The sequence below is a fragment of the Haemaphysalis longicornis genome, unplaced genomic scaffold, assembly GCF_048455015.1.
Source record: "Haemaphysalis longicornis isolate Haplotype H1 unplaced genomic scaffold, Haemaphysalis longicornis Haplotype H1 scaffold_2, whole genome shotgun sequence".
Classification (NCBI taxonomy): Eukaryota; Metazoa; Arthropoda; class Arachnida; order Ixodida; family Ixodidae; genus Haemaphysalis; species Haemaphysalis longicornis.
In genome coordinates, this window is record NW_027526295.1 from 175,059,405 (window position 1) to 175,081,949 (window position 22,545).

Genomic DNA, 22,545 nt, shown 5'->3' on the forward strand with positions numbered 1-22,545 from the left:
CGGCCGGGAATCGAACCCGCGACCTCACAATCTTTTGAATGAACCAAACTTGCGTTTTGTCTTCATGGCTCCTTTAACACGACGACGTTTTTGCTTTTCGCCTCCATCAGAAAAGCGGCCACTGTGGCCAGGAATTGACCCCGCGTCCTCGTGCTCAGCAGCACAAAGCCTTAGCCACTGAGCCACCACGGTGGGTGTCACAGGTGGGTTCACTACCACTACTGGACAGCGTTACAACACTGTAAACACTGGGTGCGAAAGCATTTATTAATCCTGAAGTGTGTGCAATTTACATTGCAGTACAAACAAAAAGAAAAGCAGCACTGAACATGAGATCTTGGCCTCTACTATTTCAAAAGTCTCCAGAGACCTCATGAACATGGTTTTCTTCCGACTACTACAGAGGCTGTTCTCAATCTAAATTAGCTCCCCCCCCCCCCTTCCCCCAAGTAGACTGGACATGATGGGCAGGTCCCACCATGAAGAGACTGCTCGTTCCCGCAAGCAGAAGGTTGTTCTACCACTTTGGGCAATTCCACAATACTTACCAAGGGCATCGGCGCAGTAGATCTGGCACTGTGCTACCCAACTCCCAGAAGCTCAGCTGCGCTCAAGCCAACAGTACGGACACCTAGCCTTTTCCAGAGCGGCCAAATCCCCAGTTGCTAAACGCACTCGATAGCCAACTTCAGAGCCCCAACCAAATCCAGGAAAGAGCTACACTTAGCCTAGCACAACTGTGACTGACACGCACCAAGATGTTCAAAGGCAAAATGCATGTACACCGCTCCTCTAACAGACTGGCTTGTTCTCCACAAACAGATCCGGCATAAACCTACACCTTGGCAAAGGCAACAGTTTTTCCACTAGTCTATCGTGGAAGAAAACACGACTTTCGACTCAACAGGAGTACAAAGTTTTCATATGTACAGGTGGCACTATATACAAACTGTACTCCTAAGAATCAGCATTGCCACATGTTTCAGTGTTCCTAATGCGTGCACTGCAAAGTACGCAAGCAGCACTGCTGTCCATGTTAAATGGTGAGATATTTGTTTCGGTGGAGAAGTTCATCTTGTGTAGCTCGTTGCCAAAACATCAGTCATAAAAACTGCTGTTTTATAACGTGAAGCACGGGCGCTTCATAACAATTAGCAGAGAAAGGCATGGACGCTGTTGGCCGACACAAATACCCCATCCTGAAAATGTTTGTTCATATCAAGTACAATGACAAGATAAAGTAGGGATCCGTATCCATGCTCCACGAAAACACCGAATTCAGGTTCAACATTTTTTGCTCATGCAGTATTGAACATGACAACTCGCCAGTTCTAAGAGCCGAACTTACAGTTGTAAGAGATAGTGGCGCTAACAGCCTAGTCCCCAGATCCAGGCCTTTAAATACTAATGCATTACAGCTCTCTGCACAAAGTGCCCTTCACATATCATGATAAAAGCCACGGAAAGACCTTTCTCACATGCATGCACACAATCTTACAGTTCACGCGCACGTCATTAAATAGAAGCACAGTAGCTCCCTTCAAACACCTGCCAATTTTGGCGAGGACCCTAAGCGGTCGGCCAGAAATACCTCACACTGTTGCTGCTCGAAGAAACAAAGGTTCACAAAAATGCGGCACCCACTGAGAGTAGTTTGCGCAAACAACCGGTGGTATTCACTGCGGCACTGTCCCTTTCAGGGCAGGTAAATCTCACACAGGGAAAAGTAAGCTAAACTTCTCTCTTCCGGGTGGCATAAAAGGCAAGCGGAGCGCAAAACACCATTCCACCTCGTGCAGCAAGGCACCACGGTGGCACCCAATGCTCGTGCAGTCCAGAGGCAATGCACCTGGTGGGATGGCAATGGGTGGCAAGATGGTGTGTCGGAAAGGTCGCACAGCGGCGGTGCTAGTGAGGAGGAGAGTTTGGGCTGCCGTCGTCTCGTCTCAGACGGTGGGCTTGAGGGAGAAGGAGAGCTTGGGGCGCACGCGTCCCTTGTTCAGGATCACCTGCTGATCCAGGCGCATTTTCTTCTCCTGCTCCTGCTCCAGCTCCCGCCGGGCATCGTCGATTCGCCGACGCTCTTCCACCATGGCCAGCCGCTCTTCCGCCTGCAAAGCCACCACACTTGGTGAGTACTGCACATTCTAACTGGAAGCTCTAAGCAAATAAAGCCGCAAAACCCGGATTCCTACAAACAGTTGTCAGCGAGGGTGATGCCAGGAGGTGCGGGTGCCATTGACTGCCACAATTTCTGTACACCAATACATAGCAGGACAGAGTAATTGCATTGCTTTGTACTTGTTATTCGCTTTGATACTAACCCAGGTATTCAACATTTTTGAATTATTTGGCGCCCCCAAATAGGCAGTCAAAAGCCAAGCTTTTTGGTCAAGCCCTCCGAGATGTCACCCCAGACTTGTCACAAGACCCCACCAACACGGACATTTCTATCATCAGTGCCAAGTAGCTTTGCCTAGAGGTTCACCAAGCTCTCGGCCGCCATCCCACTGCACATTCCCTGAAATGACACCACTGCCAACATACTGGCACCAAGCCGTTGCACTTGTACTGCCGATTCGATACGAAATTAGCGTGTAGGAAGCAGACTCGGTTGGTGATGATGATGAGGCTTCCTACATTTATTTAGGTCATGTAGGCCCGGCCAGAACGAGTGGCCGCCCAGATGCTGAGTCAGCATTCCATCTGTGTCTAGTGGAACTGCTCACGAGCCAGTACCAGGACCGCTGATTGTACCGTTAACCTTGTCAAGGGGGTAGGGGCCAACGAGGTCAACGTGAATGACAGAAAAGCATTCATCGGGCCTGAGGAATGGCTTGGCAGGGGGAACGGAATGCCGTTGGACTTTTGAACGCTGGCACGGCAGGCAGGCTTGTACCCAGTCTCGAATGTCAGCGTTCATACGTGGCCAGAACGAGCGGCCGCCCAGCTGCAGAGTCAGCGTTCCATCTGTGTCCCGTGGAACTGCTCACGAGCCAGTACCAGGACCGCTGATTGTACCGGTAACCTTGTCAAGGGGGTAGGGGCCCAACGAGGTCAACGTGAATGACAGAAAAGCATTCATCGGGCCTGAGGAATGGCTTGGCAGGGGGAACGGAATGCCGTTGGACTTTTGAACGCTGGCACGGCAGGCAGGCTTGTACCCAGTCTCGAATGTCAGCGTTCATACGTGGCCAGAACGAGCGGCCGCCCAGCTGCAGAGTCAGCGTTCCATCTGTGTCTAGTGGAACTGCTCACGAGCCAGTACCAGGACCGCTGATTGTACCGTTAACCTTGTCAAGGGGGTAGGGGCCAACGAGGTCAACGTGAATGACAGAAAAGCATTCATCGGGCCTGAGGAATGGCTTGGCAGGGGGAACGGAATGCCGTTGGACTTTTGAACGCTGGCACGGCAGGCAGGCTTGTACCCAGTCTCGAATGTCAGCGTTCATACGTGGCCAGAACGAGCTGCCGCCCAGCTGCAGAGTCAGCGTTCCATCTGTGTCCCGTGGAACTGCTCACGAGCCAGTACCAGGACCGCTGATTGTACCGGTAACCTTGTCAAGGGGGTAGGGGCCCAACGAGGTCAACGTGAATGACAGAAAAGCATTCATCGGGCCTGAGGAATGGCTTGGCTGGGGGAACGGAATGCCGTTGGACTTTTGAACGCTGGCACGGCAGGCAGGCTTGTACCCAGTCTCGAATGTCAGCGTTCATACGTGGCCAGAACGAGCTGCCGCCCAGCTGCTGAGTCGGCGTTCCATCTGTGTCCCGTGGAACTGCTCACGAGCCAGTACCACGACCGCTGATTGTACTGGTAACCTCGTCGAGGGGGTAGGGGCCCAACGAGGTCACCGTGAATGACAGAAAAGCATTCATCGGGCCTGAGGAATGGCTTGGCAGGGGGAACGGAATGCCGTTGGACTTTTGAACGCTGGCACGGCAGGCAGGCTTGTACCCAGCCTCGAATGTCAGCGTTCATACGCGGCCAGAACGAGCTGCCGCCCAGCTGCTGAGTCGGCGTTCCATCTGTGTCCCGTGGAACTGCTCACAAGCCAGTACCAGGACCGCTGATTGTACCGGTAACCTTGTCAAGGGGGTAGGGGCCCAACGAGGTCAACGTGAATGACAGAAAAGCATTCATCGGGCCTGAGGAATGGCTTGGCAGGGGGAACGGAATGCCGTTGGACTTTTGAACGCTGGCACGGCAGGCAGGCTTCTACCCAGTCTCGAATGTCAGCGTTCATACGTGGCCAGAACGAGCTGCCGCCCAGCTGCTGAGTCAGCGTTCCATCTGTGTCCCGTGGAACTGCTCACGAGCCAGTACCAGGACCGCTGATTGTACCGGTAACCTTGTCAAGGAGGTAGGGGCCCAACGAGGTCAACGTGAATGACAGAAAAGCATTCATCGGGCCTGAGGAATGGCTTGGCAGGGGGAACGGAATGCCGTTGGACTTTTGAACGCTGGCACGGCAGGCAGGCTTGTACCCAGTCTTGAATGTCAGCGTTCATACGTGGCCAGAACGAGCTGCCGCCCAGATGCTGAGTCGGCGTTCCATCTGTGTCCCGTGGAACTGCTCACGAGCCAGTACCAGGACCGCTGATTGTACCGGTAACCTTGTCAAGGGGGTAGGGGCGCAACGAGGTCAACGTGAATGACAGAAAAGCATTCATCGGGCCTGAGGAATGGCTTGGCAGGGGGAACGAAATGCCGTTGGACTTTTGAACGCTGGCACGGCAGGCAGGCTTGTACCCAGTCTTGAATGTCAGCGTTCATACGTGGCCAGAACGAGCTGCCGCCCAGATGCTGAGTCGGCGTTCCATCTGTGTCCCGTGGAACTGCTCACGAACCAGTACCAGGACCGCTGATTGTACCGGTAACCTTGTCAAGGGGGTAGGGGCGCAACGAGGTCAACGTGAATGACAGAAAAGCATTCATCGGGCCTGAGGAATGGCTTGGCAGGGGGAACGAAATGCCGTTGGACTTTTGAACGCTGGCACGGCAGGCAGGCTTGTACCCAGTCTCGAATGTCAGCGTTCATACGTGGCCAGAACGAGCTGCCGCCCAGCTGCAGAGTCAGCGTTCCATCTGTGTCCCGTGGAACTGCTCACGAGCCAGTACCAGGACCGCTGATTGTACCGGTAACCTTGTCAAGGGGGTAGGGGCCCAACGAGGTCAACGTGAATGACAGAAAAGCATTCATCGGGCCTGAGGAATGGCTTGGCAGGGGGAACGGAATGCCGTTGGACTTTTGAACGCTGGCACGGCAGGCAGGCTTGTACCCAGTCTCGAATGTCAGCGTTCATACGTGGCCAGAACGAGCGGCCGCCCAGCTGCAGAGTCAGCGTTCCATCTGTGTCCCGTGGAACTGCTCACGAGCCAGTACCAGGACCGCTGATTGTACCGTTAACCCTGTCACGGGGGTAGGGGCCAACGAGGTCAACGTGAATGACAGAAAAGCATTCATCGGGCCTGAGGAATGGCTTGGCAGGGGGAACGGAATGCCGTTGGACTTTTGAACGCTGGCACGGCAGGCAGGCTTGTACCCAGTCTCGAATGTCAGCGTTCATACGTGGCCAGAACGAGCGGCCGCCCAGCTGCAGAGTCAGCGTTCCATCTGTGTCCCGTGGAACTGCTCACGAGCCAGTACCAGGACCGCTGATTGTACCGGTAACCTTGTCAAGGGGGTAGGGGCCAACGAGGTCAACGTGAATGACAGAAAAGCATTCATCGGGCCTGAGGAATGGCTTGGCAGGGGGAACGGAATGCCGTTGGACTTTTGAACGCTGGCACGGCAGGCAGGCTTGTACCCAGTCTCGAATGTCAGCGTTCATACGTGGCCAGAACGAGCTGCCGCCCAGCTGCTGAGTCGGCGTTCCATCTGTGTCCAGTGGAACTGCTCACGAGCCAGTACCAGGACCGCTGATTGTACTGGTAACCTTGTCAAGGGGGTAGGGGCGCAACGAGGTCAACGTGAATGACAGAAAAGCATTCATCGGGCCTGAGGAATGGCTTGGCAGGGGGAACGGAATGCCGTTGGACTTTTGAACGCTGGCACGGCAGGCAGGCTTGTACCCAGCCTCGAATGTCAGCGTTCATACGCGGCCAGAACGAGCTGCCGCCCAGCTGCTGAGTCGGCGTTCCATCTGTGTCCCGTGGAACTGCTCACAAGCCAGTACCAGGACCGCTGATTGTACCGGTAACCTTGTCAAGGGGGTAGGGGCCCAACGAGGTCAACGTGAATGACAGAAAAGCATTCATCGGGCCTGAGGAATGGCTTGGCAGGGGGAACGGAATGCCGTTGGACTTTTGAACGCTGGCACGGCAGGCAGGCTTGTACCCAGTCTCGAATGTCAGCGTTCATACGTGGCCAGAACGAGCTGCCGCCCAGCTGCTGAGTCGGCGTTCCATCTGTGTCCCGTGGAACTGCTCACGAGCCAGTACCACGACCGCTGATTGTACCGGTAACCTTGTCAAGGGGGTAGGGGCCCAACGAGGTCAACGTGAATGACAGAAAAGCATTCATCGGGCCTGAGGAATGGCTTGGCAGGGGGAACGGAATGCCGTTGGACTTTTGAACGCTGGCACGGCAGGCAGGCTTGTACCCAGTCTCGAATGTCAGCGTTCATACGTGGCCAGAACGAGCTGCCGCCCAGCTGCTGAGTCGGCGTTCCATCTGTGTCCCGTGGAACTGCTCACGAGCCAGTACCACGACCGCTGATTGTACCGGTAACCTTGTCAAGGGGGTAGGGGCCCAACGAGGTCAACGTGAATGACAGAAAAGCATTCATCGGGCCTGAGGAATGGCTTGGCAGGGGGAACGGAATGCCGTTGGACTTTTGAACGCTGGCACGGCAGGCAGGCTTGTACCCAGTCTTGAATGTCAGCGTTCATACGTGGCCAGAACGAGCTGCCGCCCAGATGCTGAGTCGGCGTTCCATCTGTGTCCCGTGGAACTGCTCACGAGCCAGTACCAGGACCGCTGATTGTACCGGTAACCTTGTCAAGGGGGTAGGGGCGCAACGAGGTCAACGTGAATGACAGAAAAGCATTCATCGGGCCTGAGGAATGGCTTGGCAGGGGGAACGAAATGCCGTTGGACTTTTGAACGCTGGCACGGCAGGCAGGCTTGTACCCAGTCTCGAATGTCAGCGTTCATACGTGGCCAGAACGAGCTGCCGCCCAGCTGCTGAGTCGGCGTTCCATCTGTGTCCAGTGGAACTGCTCACGAGCCAGTACCAGGACCGCTGATTGTACTGGTAACCTTGTCAAGGGGGTAGGGGCGCAACGAGGTCAACGTGAATGACAGAAAAGCATTCATCGGGCCTGAGGAATGGCTTGGCAGGGGGAACGGAATGCCGTTGGACTTTTGAACGCTGGCACGGCAGGCAGGCTTGTACCCAGTCTCATGAGGCTCCGCAATTGTCATCGGCACCTTGCTGCTTAAAGGGACACTGAAGTGATTTGTAAACATTGCGGGATTACTAGCGCAAATTGTAGTTCGGAGTACGTAGGCATTGTTTCGACCACTCTGGCCGCGTTTACGCGAATTTATTTAGTAGAAAAATCAATTCGAAAATGCTGTCCTCCTCTCTTTACGCTCGCCCATTTTCTGTGGCGTTTTCGTGTGACGTCAGCAGGAGATGAGCTGGAAAATGGCTGCGCTACTGCACGGTTCGCCGACCAGCCGACCTACCGATCGAGTCAGTCGGCCCAGCGTTTCGTCCGCCGGCCGCCGACGGGTCGTCAGGGTTGTCGCTATTCGCTCGCTCAATTGAAACTAAGCCACAACACCTTTGTGAATGAAAGAATGTGCCTTTCCTTACTTTGTTAGTTTGTACACTGTGTCAAACTCAGAGTCCGGGTCACTCCACACAAGCGCTGCACAAGTGCACATGCGACGCTTCGCTGACTTTACGCTAGTAGGAAAATCTAAGGCCAATTGAAGGCGGGAGAAGAGTCAGCGAAGTCAATATAGGTACTAAGAAAATAAAATCAACTGAAACTTTTACCGTACAGCGCAAAACCAGGGAGCAGGAAGCACTTTTTGCGCTGGGTAAACGAGCACAGCGATCAGCAGCACAACCGCACATCTGCGAACACTTTTCCGTCAAAGAAATGCAATTGCTAGACGTGAGATATTGTGAAAGTTTGGGGGACACTTACTGCAGGAGTGATATACAACAAATAGTCACATAAAGTACTTAAAATGCTTAAAATAAATAAAAGTGTAAACTGGTCATACATTATAAACCTTGTATATCCAAACCCAGCCAGTGCCGGCTCGTGGCCTAGTGGTCTGAGGCGCTGGAATCTGTTTTGAAAGTCGCAAGTTCGAATCCCCGAGGGTACATGTATTTTTTTTGTAAGTTGATTTTTTGGTATGCGGCCGATGTTTTCTGAACTGAGTTCACCATTTTTGGGCCGTAACGTTCACTGCTCCACGAGCGAGATCGCAGAACGCGCGCATACTGACCATGACGCGCCAGCGAGTTCTCGTTGGCGTGCTGTTGCCACAAGCACTGACTGCTTGCGGGCAGTGAGCCCAGGCCTGAATTAGCACACCCTTGGCCTGGTGCGAACTAGCTTTTGAGTGAGGCAAGCTCCGAATATGCGGGAAAAGCGCATGGCATTTGAGAGTCTGCGGTGACGCGGAGGGCGTTCATCCGCTGCGTAGGCCGCGTCTAGTGATTTCTACGATTCTAAGCCGCCCTGGGAGGTTTATCTTAGACATTTCACAGCCGACAACATGGCAGAAGCGCGGTACGGCGATAACTGAGATATCTAGAATGCCCATCCAACAACGCCATCAGATGTCAAGCATGTTGTTTTACAGAACCGAAACCGAAACCGAAACTTGTTTGATTGCTAACCTTGGGCATCGTCCAATCACGGTGCCCCCCCCCCTCCTGACGTCACAGCCTTTAGTTGGTGCGGCCGCCGCAAACCGCGCATAGTAGTTTTTCTTCTTTCGCGCTTTGTAAAATAATTACCGATTTATCAACCGGATAAACGATGAATAGTGTGTTAATTTGAGCCAGTCTACACAGTGCAAGCAAAAATGGGAGCTTGACAAATTCACTTCAGTGTCCCTTTAGCTGAAGCGCTTTCCAAAAAAATTGAGTTAGATTAACAGTTATATAGTTTCTTGCGCGCTGATTCCGAATATCACATTGAAATTTATCGTACATGAGTCCAAGCGGCATTTATCTTGCAAAAAGCGCGGCCCCGTTTGAAAGACGCGCGCTTTTCGTCTTTTGACGCCCCTGATTGGTTGCGCCCGTCATGACGTCAAAGGAGGACACCCTACGGCCTCGCGGGTTGTCGGAAGTATTGCGAACGATCGCACGGTTGCCTTTGCGGCAATTTAGCTTGCAGTTTAATTTTCGCACATGACTGGAAGTTTGTTTTATAATTTCCCGTGCTGTTGGTTAAATTATCTTGGAGCTTAAATTTGCTTTACACGACAGAGAACCCCAAAGCAGTCACTGTGACGTCGACTAGTGGGTTCCATCAAAACATTTTTGAATTAGGCAACCAGCATAGGGGGATTTTATACCTTATGTTAATATTAGGTACTGCCTTAACTGTTTCTTATTGTACACAAAACCATTTATGCTGAAGATTATTGGGCGTTTTATAAACAATCTACTAGCGAAAAGCACGCACGTGCACTGCACGAAAAAAGAGCGTTCATGCGCTGTAAACGTATATGCGAGACACATCTTGCCGGTACACGCATAAACCAACAAGCAGACTCTGCTTCCGCATTTCCTTTGTTCGTTATCGCCCACCCCAGCCCCGTTACTCAATCCCGTACACAGACCCACACGCGCGCGCCATTTCGGCAGCGGCACTACGGCGCCTCTGCGATTGCTAGCTGCACTTCGATGAGTGGCGTCTTACTGCTTCACATGCATTTATTCTGAAAACACTGCAGCATACTAGTGCCTGCTCAGCATTATTGGCTGTAGTAGGGCTTGATTTTCGCTTGTGCGTTGCGCATTCTGCTACAATATTACGGCCACCTCATTATAATCAACAGACCAGTCGGACAAGGCAGTTACGTTGTAGTTACGTTACTTTAGGTAACAATCACCAAACGTTTGTGATAATGAATCGTTGGCCTGTTTCAGCATTTCTAGATTTAAGCATTTACCGCGCTAGTCGGACAGAGGCCGTATATTTACTCTTCGCTCCTAATTTTTTTAGTATCATCATTATATATATCACCGACTATCACTGGAGCACACTTGAGGTTCAGTGACAACAAGTGCTTGCCAGGTTATAATATGCAGCCACACGGAATCTTGGGAAAAAAATTAGGCCCCCCGCAGTCAACACAAATTATGGCACGGTGGTGGTTCGGAGTGGTGTTTTTTTTTTAATTCCAGACGAACATCACCTTATCGTGACATGTATACTTGCAAAATAAGTAATCTGGTTGTCTTGGTTCTTTTACTTTGTAGGAATACTGTTTACTTCTTAGCCGGGAGAGAACTTCTATCAGGATTGGCCCCTTGTTTTAGTTTCGCCAAAAAATTGTTTTTTTGAACACTGTCCTGAGCCCATAGGGAAAGAAAACCGACGCGTTTAACGAAACAAGTATTTCCTGAACAAATGTGACTTGGTTTCTGGAATGGAACGAAACATCCCCGGCCAAACTACAGCAGTATTCCCCATCCTTCCTAAATCTAGAATCTAATGTGAACATTCACGTCCATCGCATCAAAAAAAAAAAAAAATGCATTGGAGCGGTTTACAAAGTATTTAATGCAGTGTAGTATATTCTCTGTCATCAAGCACAGCCACCTCGGCTGTCGCTTCCGCATGTTATCAAGCATCCCGGCGTGGCATTATTCTCCTTAGGAATACGGCATGATCACGTATGCCTCGTCTGGCGTTCGTGCATACTTTTTGAACACGAAAATTGTACAAATGAGTGCTATCAATCACAACAACAAGTATCACAACAACAAGTATCATGAGGCGCGCCGTAGTGGAGGGCTCCGGATTAATTTTGACCACCTGGGGATCTTTAACGTGCGCCTAAATCTCGTACACACCGGCATTTTTGCTTTACGCCTCCATCAGAAAAACGGCTGCCGCGTCCGGGAATCGAACCCGCGACCTCGTGCTCAGCAGCGCAACGCCTTAGCCACTGAGCCACCGCGGCGGGTTGAAAGCCATCTAAAGTGCCTCGAATTATGTGAGCACAATTCATTTGGAGTGTTGTGCCCTTATCAACTGAGCACTGGTCAGTAGATTACAGTCCACTGCCACCATTGTCCAAACAATCGCTAGCAAACTCATCTTTTCCACTAAAGCACTTAAAGGACACTTTAAACCCAGTTTTCATATAATTTGGCAGATTTCACGCACATTTTCTAAGAACACTAATCAAGCACTGCTCGCCAATGTGGGACCCTAAAATTGGGCGAACCCACTGCAGCAAAAGCATTAAAGACCCTGATGGCTGGACAGTGCACATCAGAAGCAAAATTCAGTAAACCATTCAACACTGTTGTAGTTACAGCCACGATTTTTTTTCTTCAGATTTTTACAATTTCATTTCACAAGTCATACAAGTGAATGAGACGCGATATGCAGATGTTTCATCTCAGCAACTTACCAATTTTCGCTGCGCCTCCTCCAAGTCCTTGCTTTTTTGTGCCAAGGTTTGCTCAAGCTCTTGGAGGCGTTTTCTCTCCTCCTCCTACGGAAACCACAACAAAACACTGTTGACAGCCGAACTCTGACAGCTGCAGAGTTGCCATGCGGTCCAAACCGCAGCTGCACATTGAAAACTTGCCAGAGACTAAACATCAGAGCTGCAAGGGCAAATGAAGTGGGAAGTAGGCAGAGCTTCTAGGCACTAGAGGCAGCTATACCGACAGCAAAACTATGCAGCAAGCACATGGGAAACCTGCATAACAGCCTAGGTTTCCGCTTTGGGTCCAGGCAATTCAATTTCAGCTTTCGACGTACCAAATTTACATATAGAAAGTATTTCCAAATGTGCCATTTTTGAAAACTGACTCACTAACAGTACTTTAAGCGAGTCGCATGTTTAGTGAACACTAAAGAAAGACATTTTGGAACAGGGGTTCAGCGTCGATAATGCTGTCATTGCGAGCTGCAATGCCTGCACTTTTCTTTGCAACATGCATTAAAGTAGACTGGTGGCCACAATAACAAGGAAGTGTCTTCAAAACATGTACTAGATTTCTCCCTGATATTGTCCACTCCACACATTTCTAGCACTGACAGATTTGCCCTCGGATGCCAACACTAAGGCAGAAATGCCCACACTGTTTTTTTTTTAACACCTGAATGACTGCTGCACAGTTTTGCGCTGCCATGATTGTTTGTAGTAATTAAAAGAAGACGATCTTCAGCAAAAAGAAGCAGTAGCCACAAAAAGTGGCCCACCCTCCCTAAGGCACGCGATGCAAAATTACAACCATTAAGCATAGTACCACGATGCAGGGCTAAATGGTAAGAAGAGTGTAGTCCCAGAACTCACCCAGAGAATACCTGAAGGAAAGCAGTCCACGTATGCGCCCCTGCTTTCGGTGTCCTCGCACACACACCGCTCAGAGTGCACTCCCGAACTATGAGAATTTCGCCGAGGGGTGCAAACAACCCCCGGCAACACCCGCACACCCCCTCAGAGAACGTCACCTCGCAGCATTTCCTCCCAAGCTATATAGTAAGCCTTGATTTCTCTTTTTTTTTCGTCCTTCCATTATCCCGCCACCCTCGTTAGAGTCCCCTTTCCTTCTGTGCAACGGTCGAGTGAAAGAGACGTATTCGTATTCTCTTGCCTGTGGTTGAGCCAGCTTCCCTGCATGACAAATTGATTCCAGACACTCACGCTTGGGTTTCCGGCGAGACGGCTGTGCCTAGAGAGAAAGAGCTTGGAAGAGGCACTTGGCGTGCAAGGGAGAAACAAGTCTCGGGTTATTAAACAGACAGGAGCGCAACCACCCCTCCTTCCCTCCTCCCCCCCAGCCTTTGTCGCATAACTGACCTGGACTTTTGCCCTTCTAACTCCACCCACCCGAGCGCACAGATTTGGTTTTGACGAACTGTACACCTTATTTCAGATGCAACCTAACAAAATATTCTCCCGGACATTTTGTTTTAATCACAGCTTTGACCTGCCTTGTCTTTCTCAACATGCCTTTGTACATCCGATTTACAAACACCATGCCCCAGTGGTTGCCAACCACATTTCGTTTCCATCTATGTCTCCAGCTCAGCTTCCCGGGAAGTAGAACTTCCTACTTTCTAGCAAACCTGCATTTTCTTTCTGGTACAGTTACACCACACTAGGGTATTTCTTTCGATGATCATGCTACTAACTTCTACAATAAAAAGTACGGCACAGGATCGCAGCAAAAGCAGGACACAATCCTGTCTGCTGCAAACAGGCGATGTGTTTGCGTAAATTTTCAGAGCTGAATTTGGCTTTTAAACTGTACGTTATAACCCCCTTTTACGGAATGAATGGGAAAAAAAAATCGCTTCATTATTATACCTGTACTCTTTTTTCGACATTTTGGGGGGGGGGGGACCCACAAGTGTCACGAAAAAAAAACGCTTTCACAGAATAACGTTATTGGGTTTAAAAATTATAAAAATCCTATTTGAAAGTTTGTTAATTAAAGCGGAAAGAGGAAATATGCATAACCTATTTGAAAGATTGATTCACTTTTTTCTCTTTTCTGCCAGAAAAGAACAAAAATATGTCAATGCGAAACCACACAACCAGAATGCCAGCAATAACAAGACTCTTTCCCAGTATGAGACACTGAATTATGAAAGTAGCCTAACAAGAGCACATAGCACAGATTGGGAAGTTAGTTCCCCCCTGCACTGTCAAGCGCAACTGCTGACTTTCGCAGAAACGATAGCCCCACCTATAAAAACAAAAAAGATTTTGAGAAATTTCAGCTTTGCACACAGAAATTAGCCACAAAGCTGCGGTGCACATTTATTTCCGCAATGTGACAAGACCGAGTCTACGGCTTACTTTACGGTAGGAGCTTACTTTATTTGCATGATGTTTGCCGTGTTGCATAACACGTATTATGTTCTGTAATGTTATGTGACAAGACTTACATAAAGTTATGCTAGGCGAGCAAAGTGTTTGAAGTGCCACTACTGTAAAGCTCCGCCAGAACGGCCATCCAAACTAGTTTTTATCAAAATCACATCAACAGTAGCATTCGCCATGAAGTAATCTACGGTTTTTCTAGAGGAGAAATGGGGAGGTGTTATGGAAGGAGCTTTCCAGCTTCTGAAAGAATGTCAAAGATGATGCGATTAAGAGGTGGGAGATGTTTGGTGTCTTTATTAACGTTAGATGCTTAGTCGCAAAAGTGCAATGGCGATATTGTGGGTAAAGGCATCCTCTCAGAACTTTGCGGTAAGTATCTGTAGTGACCTTGCAAGTGACTGGGTGAATTTTCACGCCCCAGTTTTTTTTTTTCTTCTTTTCTTTTCATGCCTAAGCACAAGTTACATGCAATTTCGCGTTGCAATAGAACAAGATGCTAAGTCCCGTGACATGATGTAACATTATGTGGCATTACATCGTACATTAGTGCAAGCACAGCTTCAATTGATGTTCCTGCAAGCTACTCCTCGCTGACAGAGTAAGCATGTATGCTTTCCCACACAGCATAGACCATGCTGTGCAACTTTTCAGAAATTGTGCTGTGTTCATAACTGTATATTTTTGTACAGTAAACATTTTAAGGCTTTAAAATTCATTTCTCTCAAAGCTTTACGTATTTTAGAGAAACTTTTTAGTCCAGTCGTTCAATATCTGCCGTCTAGTTTCTTCCTCAAATAGATTGCACCCCACTGCAAAAGTACGAAATGAAAGGTGGAAAAAAAAAAATAGTCACCTAATCCACCTTCCCACATTACTGGGTTTTCTATCAGCAAGAAACTATTCCAGCACTGCCTACCCAAACTGCTTAGGTGAAACAATTTTTTGGTGATGCACTAAAGTTGTTGCACTGCACGTGAAAAACTAGTAAGCTTTGTAGGCCGGAGGCTGAAATACTAATGATAACCTTCAATTACCGTATTAGTGTTTTCCTTGCTACTCACTCAAAGTGGCAGAAGCAAAAGCTCTAAACGCACTTTTGCTAATTCCACGCACGTAGAACTGTAAAAAGTAGGAAAAAAAACAAGGCCATATACAAAAACTGCTTGCCCAAAGCAACCCGCGTTAAAGTTTGAATTTGGGCTAGTTGGTTACATGGCATGCCGGTGAAACAGCACAGGGACGGGGACAAAAAAAAAAAAAAAAAGAGAGCACTTGTGTCCTTTTTTTTTGTCCCCATTCTTGTGCTGCTAGCCCCGACATGTCCGTATAAAACATGTTGAGGAAAGCTTTAGATGACAAAAGCATATAATACCTGCTTCCCTCACTCCGATTTGTAAGACTCACAATGGACCTGCTTCCAATAGCGGAACAGCCATCGCTGAAGCATGATGCAACAGAAAAACTCGAGATGTGCCCCTCAAATTCAAACAATGCCAACTTGGGTTTTGAAAGACACCCCGCGGGGGCACTCATGCCCTCTCGCAGCAACCTCCCCTGCATCTCATTATTGGATTAGCCCTAGGTCGTTCACGAAGATGTGTTCTACTTGGCAGGTCTAACGGCCGGCAGGCTTGATCCAGGCAAAGGCACCGAGGCCGCCTGAAGAAGAGGGGCCCTGCAAATCTCAGGTGCACAACCAATTTGCCCATATTTTCACCCGGCTGTCCCCCTATTCGTGCTGAAAGCATCATTGGAACACGTGTCAAAGTGTACGTTCCTTATGACAAAATGGGGTTAAAAATCCTGCTCCTCACCTCACTTTATGTCTCCCTTGCAAGGACAGGAATTACGGTTATGCCATGCCCGCAAATGAGGCACAAAATAAAACATCAGAACTCTACACAAATATACCACAACCCTCCCTTACCGAAACCAGGGCATGTAATGCCTCCAGCACTGCCGTTCTCGTTGCTGCTGGTTGGTTTTCTTACCCCCTTGATCCTGCCAATCGCTCACAAACTTCTCCTGCGCCCATCTGAACTGCTACTGGAAAGAGGTCCACTGATCTGTAGGGAAGCTCTCCTGTTACTCTGTGTGCTACTCTTGAAACATGCACATGACGCCTGACGAATCAGCTGTTGGCTTAATCCGCAATAAGTTTGAAAACCATGCAATCAGCTTTAGATTCCACTTGTGTGGGTTATGTGACATGTTATGAGACTTGTATAACCTGCTAAATGTGCGCATGGAAGTAATGCAAATCGCAAGGATTCTGAATAATGCCATCGCTACTGTGAAAAAAAGAAGCACCAGCTTTTAATTCTAACAGTTTGAGGGTGGGTTTGCTTGCGAGCAGAAGAGCTTCTTTCTCACTTAGAAGAATGCTGAAAGAGTACTCACTACTGCCTACTGAAAGATAGGGGAAAGTGCCCATTAACATCACACTCAATTCTCCTGCTGTTATCCTCTGCTAGTGCTTAAAAAAGAAAAAAAAAAATGTGTATACTGTGCTTACTATGTATACTGTGCATGTGAAATATTGCATACCTTACCGTGTGAATCAGTTTAGCACATAATAAAATACAAGGTCTCGCACCTTGGCGGTACTACAAACCCATCAGGAATTGAAATTAAAGAATGCAGAACGACAAGACATTTCAAAACACTTCACAGCAGAGTGATGACGAGTTTTCAAAATCAAGATTAGGGAGCAAATGTGCTGGCCTTCGGCTTAAATACCTTAAATCAGGTTAAATATTTTATAAGCAAGCAAACTGAAGAGAAGTAACTTGTATGGGAAATGCTCAACCAACCCAGCCCTGCAGGCCCCCAGCCACTACTGCGAATGATCTTAGAATAGCACAGCAAAGAGCTGCAAAGCCTATTGTGTACAAGCGAAAGTTTAACCAAGTTCCTCCAGCAAGCTTTTCAGTTACGTTTTTCTTAGTGAACCTTGTTTCTTGTGGTGCTTAGCTATGCCGTAATACAGGAGAAAGCTCATTAGAGCTGAATTCCCGAGAGAAATTTGTCATAATCAAGGCCTTACGAGCATGCCAGAACCAAGCTACCACCCAAAATGAATCAAGGGGGCCAGCAATAACAGGCTGCACCCTCACTGTTCGTTTCCGGAATGTTAGCAGAACGACTCAACAAGGACAAAGTAGGTCCACCAGCCTGGTAAAAGCCGGACATTTACCTAAGAGTGTATGCAACAGAATGACAAAAAGTGGCACTAAGCTGTCAGAATGCAGTGATCAATCTGGTTTGGGAGCATGCCTCCCGGCTGCCTCTGAATACTCCCACTCGAGTGACCACACCACAGGTCTCAATTACGAGATGACATCAAAAGCTCAGGGACCCCAGCGTTAGCAACTCTCACTGCAAAACTGGCAGAAAATGTTTAATGTGGATGTGCAGCTAAGCTGGCCTAAAGTGACTGAAACGATGCAGAAGGCTACAGGTAGCACAGCTTGACAGTCATGACTTCCCCCGATGAACCAACAAAGAGCAGGATATCTTACAATTCAGTGAGTAAGAATGAGAATAAATGAAAGCAGTGACAACATCCATTAACACCACTAGGATCCTCGCTCAAGCAAGCATCGAAGGAAAAAATGCCACTGGCTGGAAAATCAGTTTGATACGGACAAAATAACCGGCCGTTCTTGGTCTGCTGGCAGGGCAGCCCATGACTAGGCCGACACTGCACCACAACTTTATGGGAAGCAACGGTGGGGGAGGGGGGAAGCGCGCACAGCAACTACGATCTTCGGGCAGTTCACTAAGCTGTATGTGTGAGGACAAAGGCAGTGCCAGCAACAGTCGTCACCACAGAGAGCGGGGCCTGTGGACGCAGCAGCAGAGACGGTGGGTGTCCTACCTCCCGCACGCGCTGGTCAGCGACCATCTGAGCCCTGCGCTGCTCCATCTCTTGGAGCAGCTGCTTCTCCATGTTGTGGCGGGCCTCTTCGACGCGCCGACGCACCTCCGTCTCCATCGCCTCCCGCCGCCGTTCCATCTCCTCGGCCACCCGGGTGGCCACGGCCTCTTCGATGCGCCGGTGCATCTCTTCCTCTGACCGCTTCAGGGAGTCGGGGTCGCGCTGACGCCTGCGGGGCACCCGCACGGTCATGCATCGACAGGTGCGGGGGCAAGGGTTCAACCGCTTTCCGATTTTACTTTCAAGAGCCACATACTAGAACTCTTTCAAGACTGGTCAACGTGCAAGCCACGCCACCCAGTTCTGATTGTGCAACAGTACCAAGAAATCTCGTTTTCATGATCGTCAACTTCATAGTGAAGTCGTTCATGCAGCCATGATCAAGCTGCATTATCACACCCCTCCCTGTGAACCCACACTGAAGATTAGGTTGACTGCAAAATAATGATTTAGGCACTGTGAGCTCGACTCTTAATGCAACAGCCTTACAGACCCGTTCAGGGAAAACCTGGCATCGGCGTCGCCAGCATGTTTACGGTGGTACCAAAAATCCCACTGGCCGAGACAACAACATTCACACTAACAATTCCCATCTCGATGGCTGCAATGCCTAGGCTATCGAGAACTTTCACAGAGTTGATTTTTTACTTAACTCGAACCCGACCATACAAAAACCAGATGCCTACTCACAAAAGGCCAAAAAAAGCGGACGTTATTTTACTATCAAACATGACACGCAAGCAACTTTCACACACAAGTATAACAAGAATTTTTTTAAAACAAGACAACATAGCCAAGTCTATGCAGCCTGGCCTGCCCTGTTCACTCACAGGGATTCTTAGCCTACACCATGGCTGCCAGCCAATACAATTCACATTGAGGAGACCATTGACACGACAATTTTGTTTCAACCAGGTTACACCTTGTATGTACGTATGTTTGTGGTTTATTGGCGCAAGGGTTTCTAAGACCAAAGAGCGCCAGAACTACGTTATGTGGTCTTTCAATAGTCATGTTTGTGCTTAAAATATGTATGAAATGAGTACGATACATCTTAAAATACTGTATATATGGGTGTAGAGGGCCCGTCCACTAAAGCATGAAGATGTTCATAATAGTGGCTGAAATGGATTATGGGTGCAACGTGATGCACCTCGAGCCAAAGAGCATGCGACGAGAGTGGGCCTCCCGTGCGGACAAAGGGAGCATGAGGGCCTCACTCACTGCTCGTAGGCTCTGAGGTCACGCACTGTACGAGACGAGTTTTAAAAACTTGATGTCTGCAAGATAACTTAAAAGACTTTTGTTTGTAAACATAGGTTCATCTCCTAAAAACAGTGAAGGATGTAGTGGAATGTTGTAGGTATATATTTTCGGGAAATGCCGTTTTCTGGCTTCATTGCAGAATGTGCACTCAATTAATACATGGAGGACGGTGAGCCGTTCCCCACACTTGTTACAAACAGGTGGGAGTGTTCCATTCAAAAGATATGCGTGTGTAGCGTAAGTGTGGCCTATTCGCAGTCTGCAAATGGATACCTCAATGAATCTGTTTTGTTTTTCTGTTGTGTATCTTCCTAGGTTTGGTTTTACTGAGTGGAGCTTGTTGTCTGTGTGTGTGTCCCACATGTGCTGCCAGCATTTACGGATTCCCCTCCGGATTACTGGTTTCAGATCGAGGTGAGGGACCTGCGCTACATCAACACCACTACGTAGGGCCGCCAAAGTGGCGTTCTGGTCAGCAATTTCATTGCCCAGAATGCCACTGCGTCCAGGGATCCAGCAAACAAGTATTTTTAGCTTTGACTTATAGGCAGTTATAAAAGCTTTAAAAAGGCGGTTTAGAATAACGTTTTTTGTGGGCTTAAAGGAATCCAATGCAGTTACTACGCTTAGGGAGTCTGTGTAGATGACTGATTGTTGTATTTTGTTCTGTGTAATGTGTTCCACTGTGATTAGAATACCATAGGCTTCTGCTGTAAAGATGCTACAATTTCTGTTCAATGTCCTTGTGCTGGCAAAGTCCGGGCCATGTGCAGCACAGGACACAGAAGAAGAAGACTTGGAAACATCTGTTGAAAAAAAGGCGCATGGATATCTGTGTTGTAAACTTAAGAAATGCTGTAAAATCAATTCGCGGGGTGCACGACGCTTGTCAATTTGTTTAAAGGATGTGTCACAATGAATAGTTGATGTCCCAAGGTGGGACTATATCGGCGACACAGGTTTTTATGCCATCATCTAAAGACACCCCTATCTGCTCTGCAAGGCCTTTGACACGCAAGGCTACAGGGGCAGGGATCGACGGGCGCGCTAAATACAAATGGGCGGATGAGATGTCATTCACAATAGAATTGCATGGGTGATTCGTCATAGACATTGTCCTAATAGCATAGAGGAGTGCTGTATAAGCACGCTGGTGCTCTAGGCACCAGTGGTCGCATTCTACATAAAGACTCTGGATTGGACTTGTCCTGAAGGCTCCAGAGGCAAGGCGAAGGCCCAAATGCAGTACTGGGTCCAACATTTTTAAGGCAGTTTTAGACGCGGACCCGTATGTTACACTTCCATAGTCTATACGTGACCTAACTAAACTCACAAAGAGACGTAGAAGGCAGTCTTTATCAGCACCATAAGACTGATGTGACAACACTTTTAAAATGTTAATGGTTTTTAGGCATTTTTGTTTGAGTTTCTTTAAGTGCTGTACGTACGTTAGTTTTCCGTCAAGTACAACACCTAAAAACTTGTGTTCTTTCTTGACAGCAATCCGTTCTCCGTTCAGTGTGACATCGGGTTCTCGACGAATTCCACGCTGTCTTGTGAATAACACACATGTACTTTTGTGAGGATTCAATTTAAAACCATTTTCTTCCGTCCATTTTGCAAGCCTGTTCACACCTAACTGTATCTGCCTTTCACATATGGACTGATTGCATGGCCTAAAGCTTATTTGGACGTCGTCAACATACATTGAGTAGGAGATTGAGGGTGGCAACGATTTCCCAAGTGAATTCATTTTAATTATAAACAGAGTACAGCTTAATACTCCACCCTGGGGAACCCCATTTTATTGTATGTATGTTCTTGATACCACTGTCCCTACTCTTACCCTAAATGTCCACTCCGACAAATAACTTTCAATAGTGTTTAGCATATGTCCAGACACACCGAATGCCTTGAGATCAAGCAGTATGCTGTAACGCCAAGTTGTATCGTATGCTTTTTCTAAGTCAAAGAAAACAGAAAGACAGTGCTGTTTGTGGATAAAAGCATCTTTGACATACGACTCAAAGGCAACTAGCTGGTCAGTTGTGCTTCGACCTGATCGGAAACCAGCCTGACAACTGTCCAGGATGCCGTTATATTCAAGAAAACAGATTAGCCTCTTATTTGCCATTTTTTCAAAAACCTTTCCTAAGCAACTTGTCAGAGCTATTGGTCGGTAACTGGCAGGTAGTCAGGCATCTTTCCCCTGTTTTAATACGGCAACTACAAATGCTTCTCTCCAAGCTCTCGGAAAGTATCCCGCCGCCCATATTTTGTTGAACAAGTGCAAGAGTGTTCGGAGAGTTTCTGGGTGCAGATGTTGTATCATTGTGTATGATATACTATCTGCCCCAGGCGCTGAAGCCTTACATGTTCCCAAGGCGACCAAAAGCTCTGTTATGGAAAATTCCGTGTTGTATGGTTCGTCAGATCTTTTGTTATCACGAATCGGTTTCTTCTCCATAGATGTTTTGTGTCGTAAGAAAGCATTCGTGTAATGAGCAGAACTCAATACATATGAAAAGTACTTCGCAAGTGTGTTTGCCTGGTCCTCTAGGGTATCGCCTGTACTGTTGACCAAAGGTAGGGTGTGTGTTTTCCGTCCATTAAACTTTTTAATTCTGTTCCATACTATGCCTGCATCTGTGTACGAGTTGATAGAAGTCACGAAAGAGCGCCAGCTATCTCTTTTTGCTTGCTGGCGAATGCGTCTTCCTTGTGCTTTTGCACGTTTGAAGGAAATCAAGTTTTGCGTAGTGGGGTACCTGCGAAGGACACCCCACACCTTATTTTGAGCCTGCCGTGCAAGCCTACACTCTTCATTCCACCACGGCCTCCTAGTGTTAGGTGTGGCACCAGATGTTTGCGGAATTGAGCCCTCGGCAGCATGAAGAATGTGTGCAGTCACCAGTTCACAGGCTTCGTCAATGCCCAAATAGCTTAAGGACGTGTATGAAAGCTGAGATAATTGTTTAAATTTTAACCAATCAGCACCAGATTCCTTAAACTTTTTATGGCAGATGGAACTGTTACGGGCTTTATCAATGCCTTTCAAGATGACAGGGAAGTGGTCGCTCCCATAGGGGTTGTCGTCCACTTCCCATTCAACAGCCGGAAAGAGGACAGAAGAGCCGATCGCCAAGTCTATGTGTGAGTATGTATTGTGTGTAGTGTTGTAGTATGTCGGCTCTTTTTTGTTAAAGAGACAAGCTCCGGATGAGAAGAGGAATTTTTCTATCAAGCGGCCCCGGGAATCTGTGCGTTCAGATC

General features: G+C 48.4%; 1 protein-coding gene across 1 annotated transcript in view; it reads right to left on the reverse strand.

The window, feature by feature from the left end:
- Window positions 1-246: 246 nt before the first annotated feature.
- The window catches only part of Arglu1 (Arginine and glutamate rich 1), a 34,083-nt gene continuing 11,784 nt past the window's right edge, over window positions 247-22,545 (reverse strand). Inside the window, exons 3-5 of the mRNA XM_077698685.1 lie at window positions 17,947-18,175; window positions 11,634-11,717; window positions 247-2,111 (exon numbers count right to left, since the gene is read on the reverse strand). Of these exons, the coding sequence (XP_077554811.1) occupies window positions 1,947-2,111; window positions 11,634-11,717; window positions 17,947-18,175 (478 nt within the window). The 3' untranslated portion in view covers window positions 247-1,946. The remainder of the gene's footprint in view (window positions 2,112-11,633; window positions 11,718-17,946; window positions 18,176-22,545) is intronic.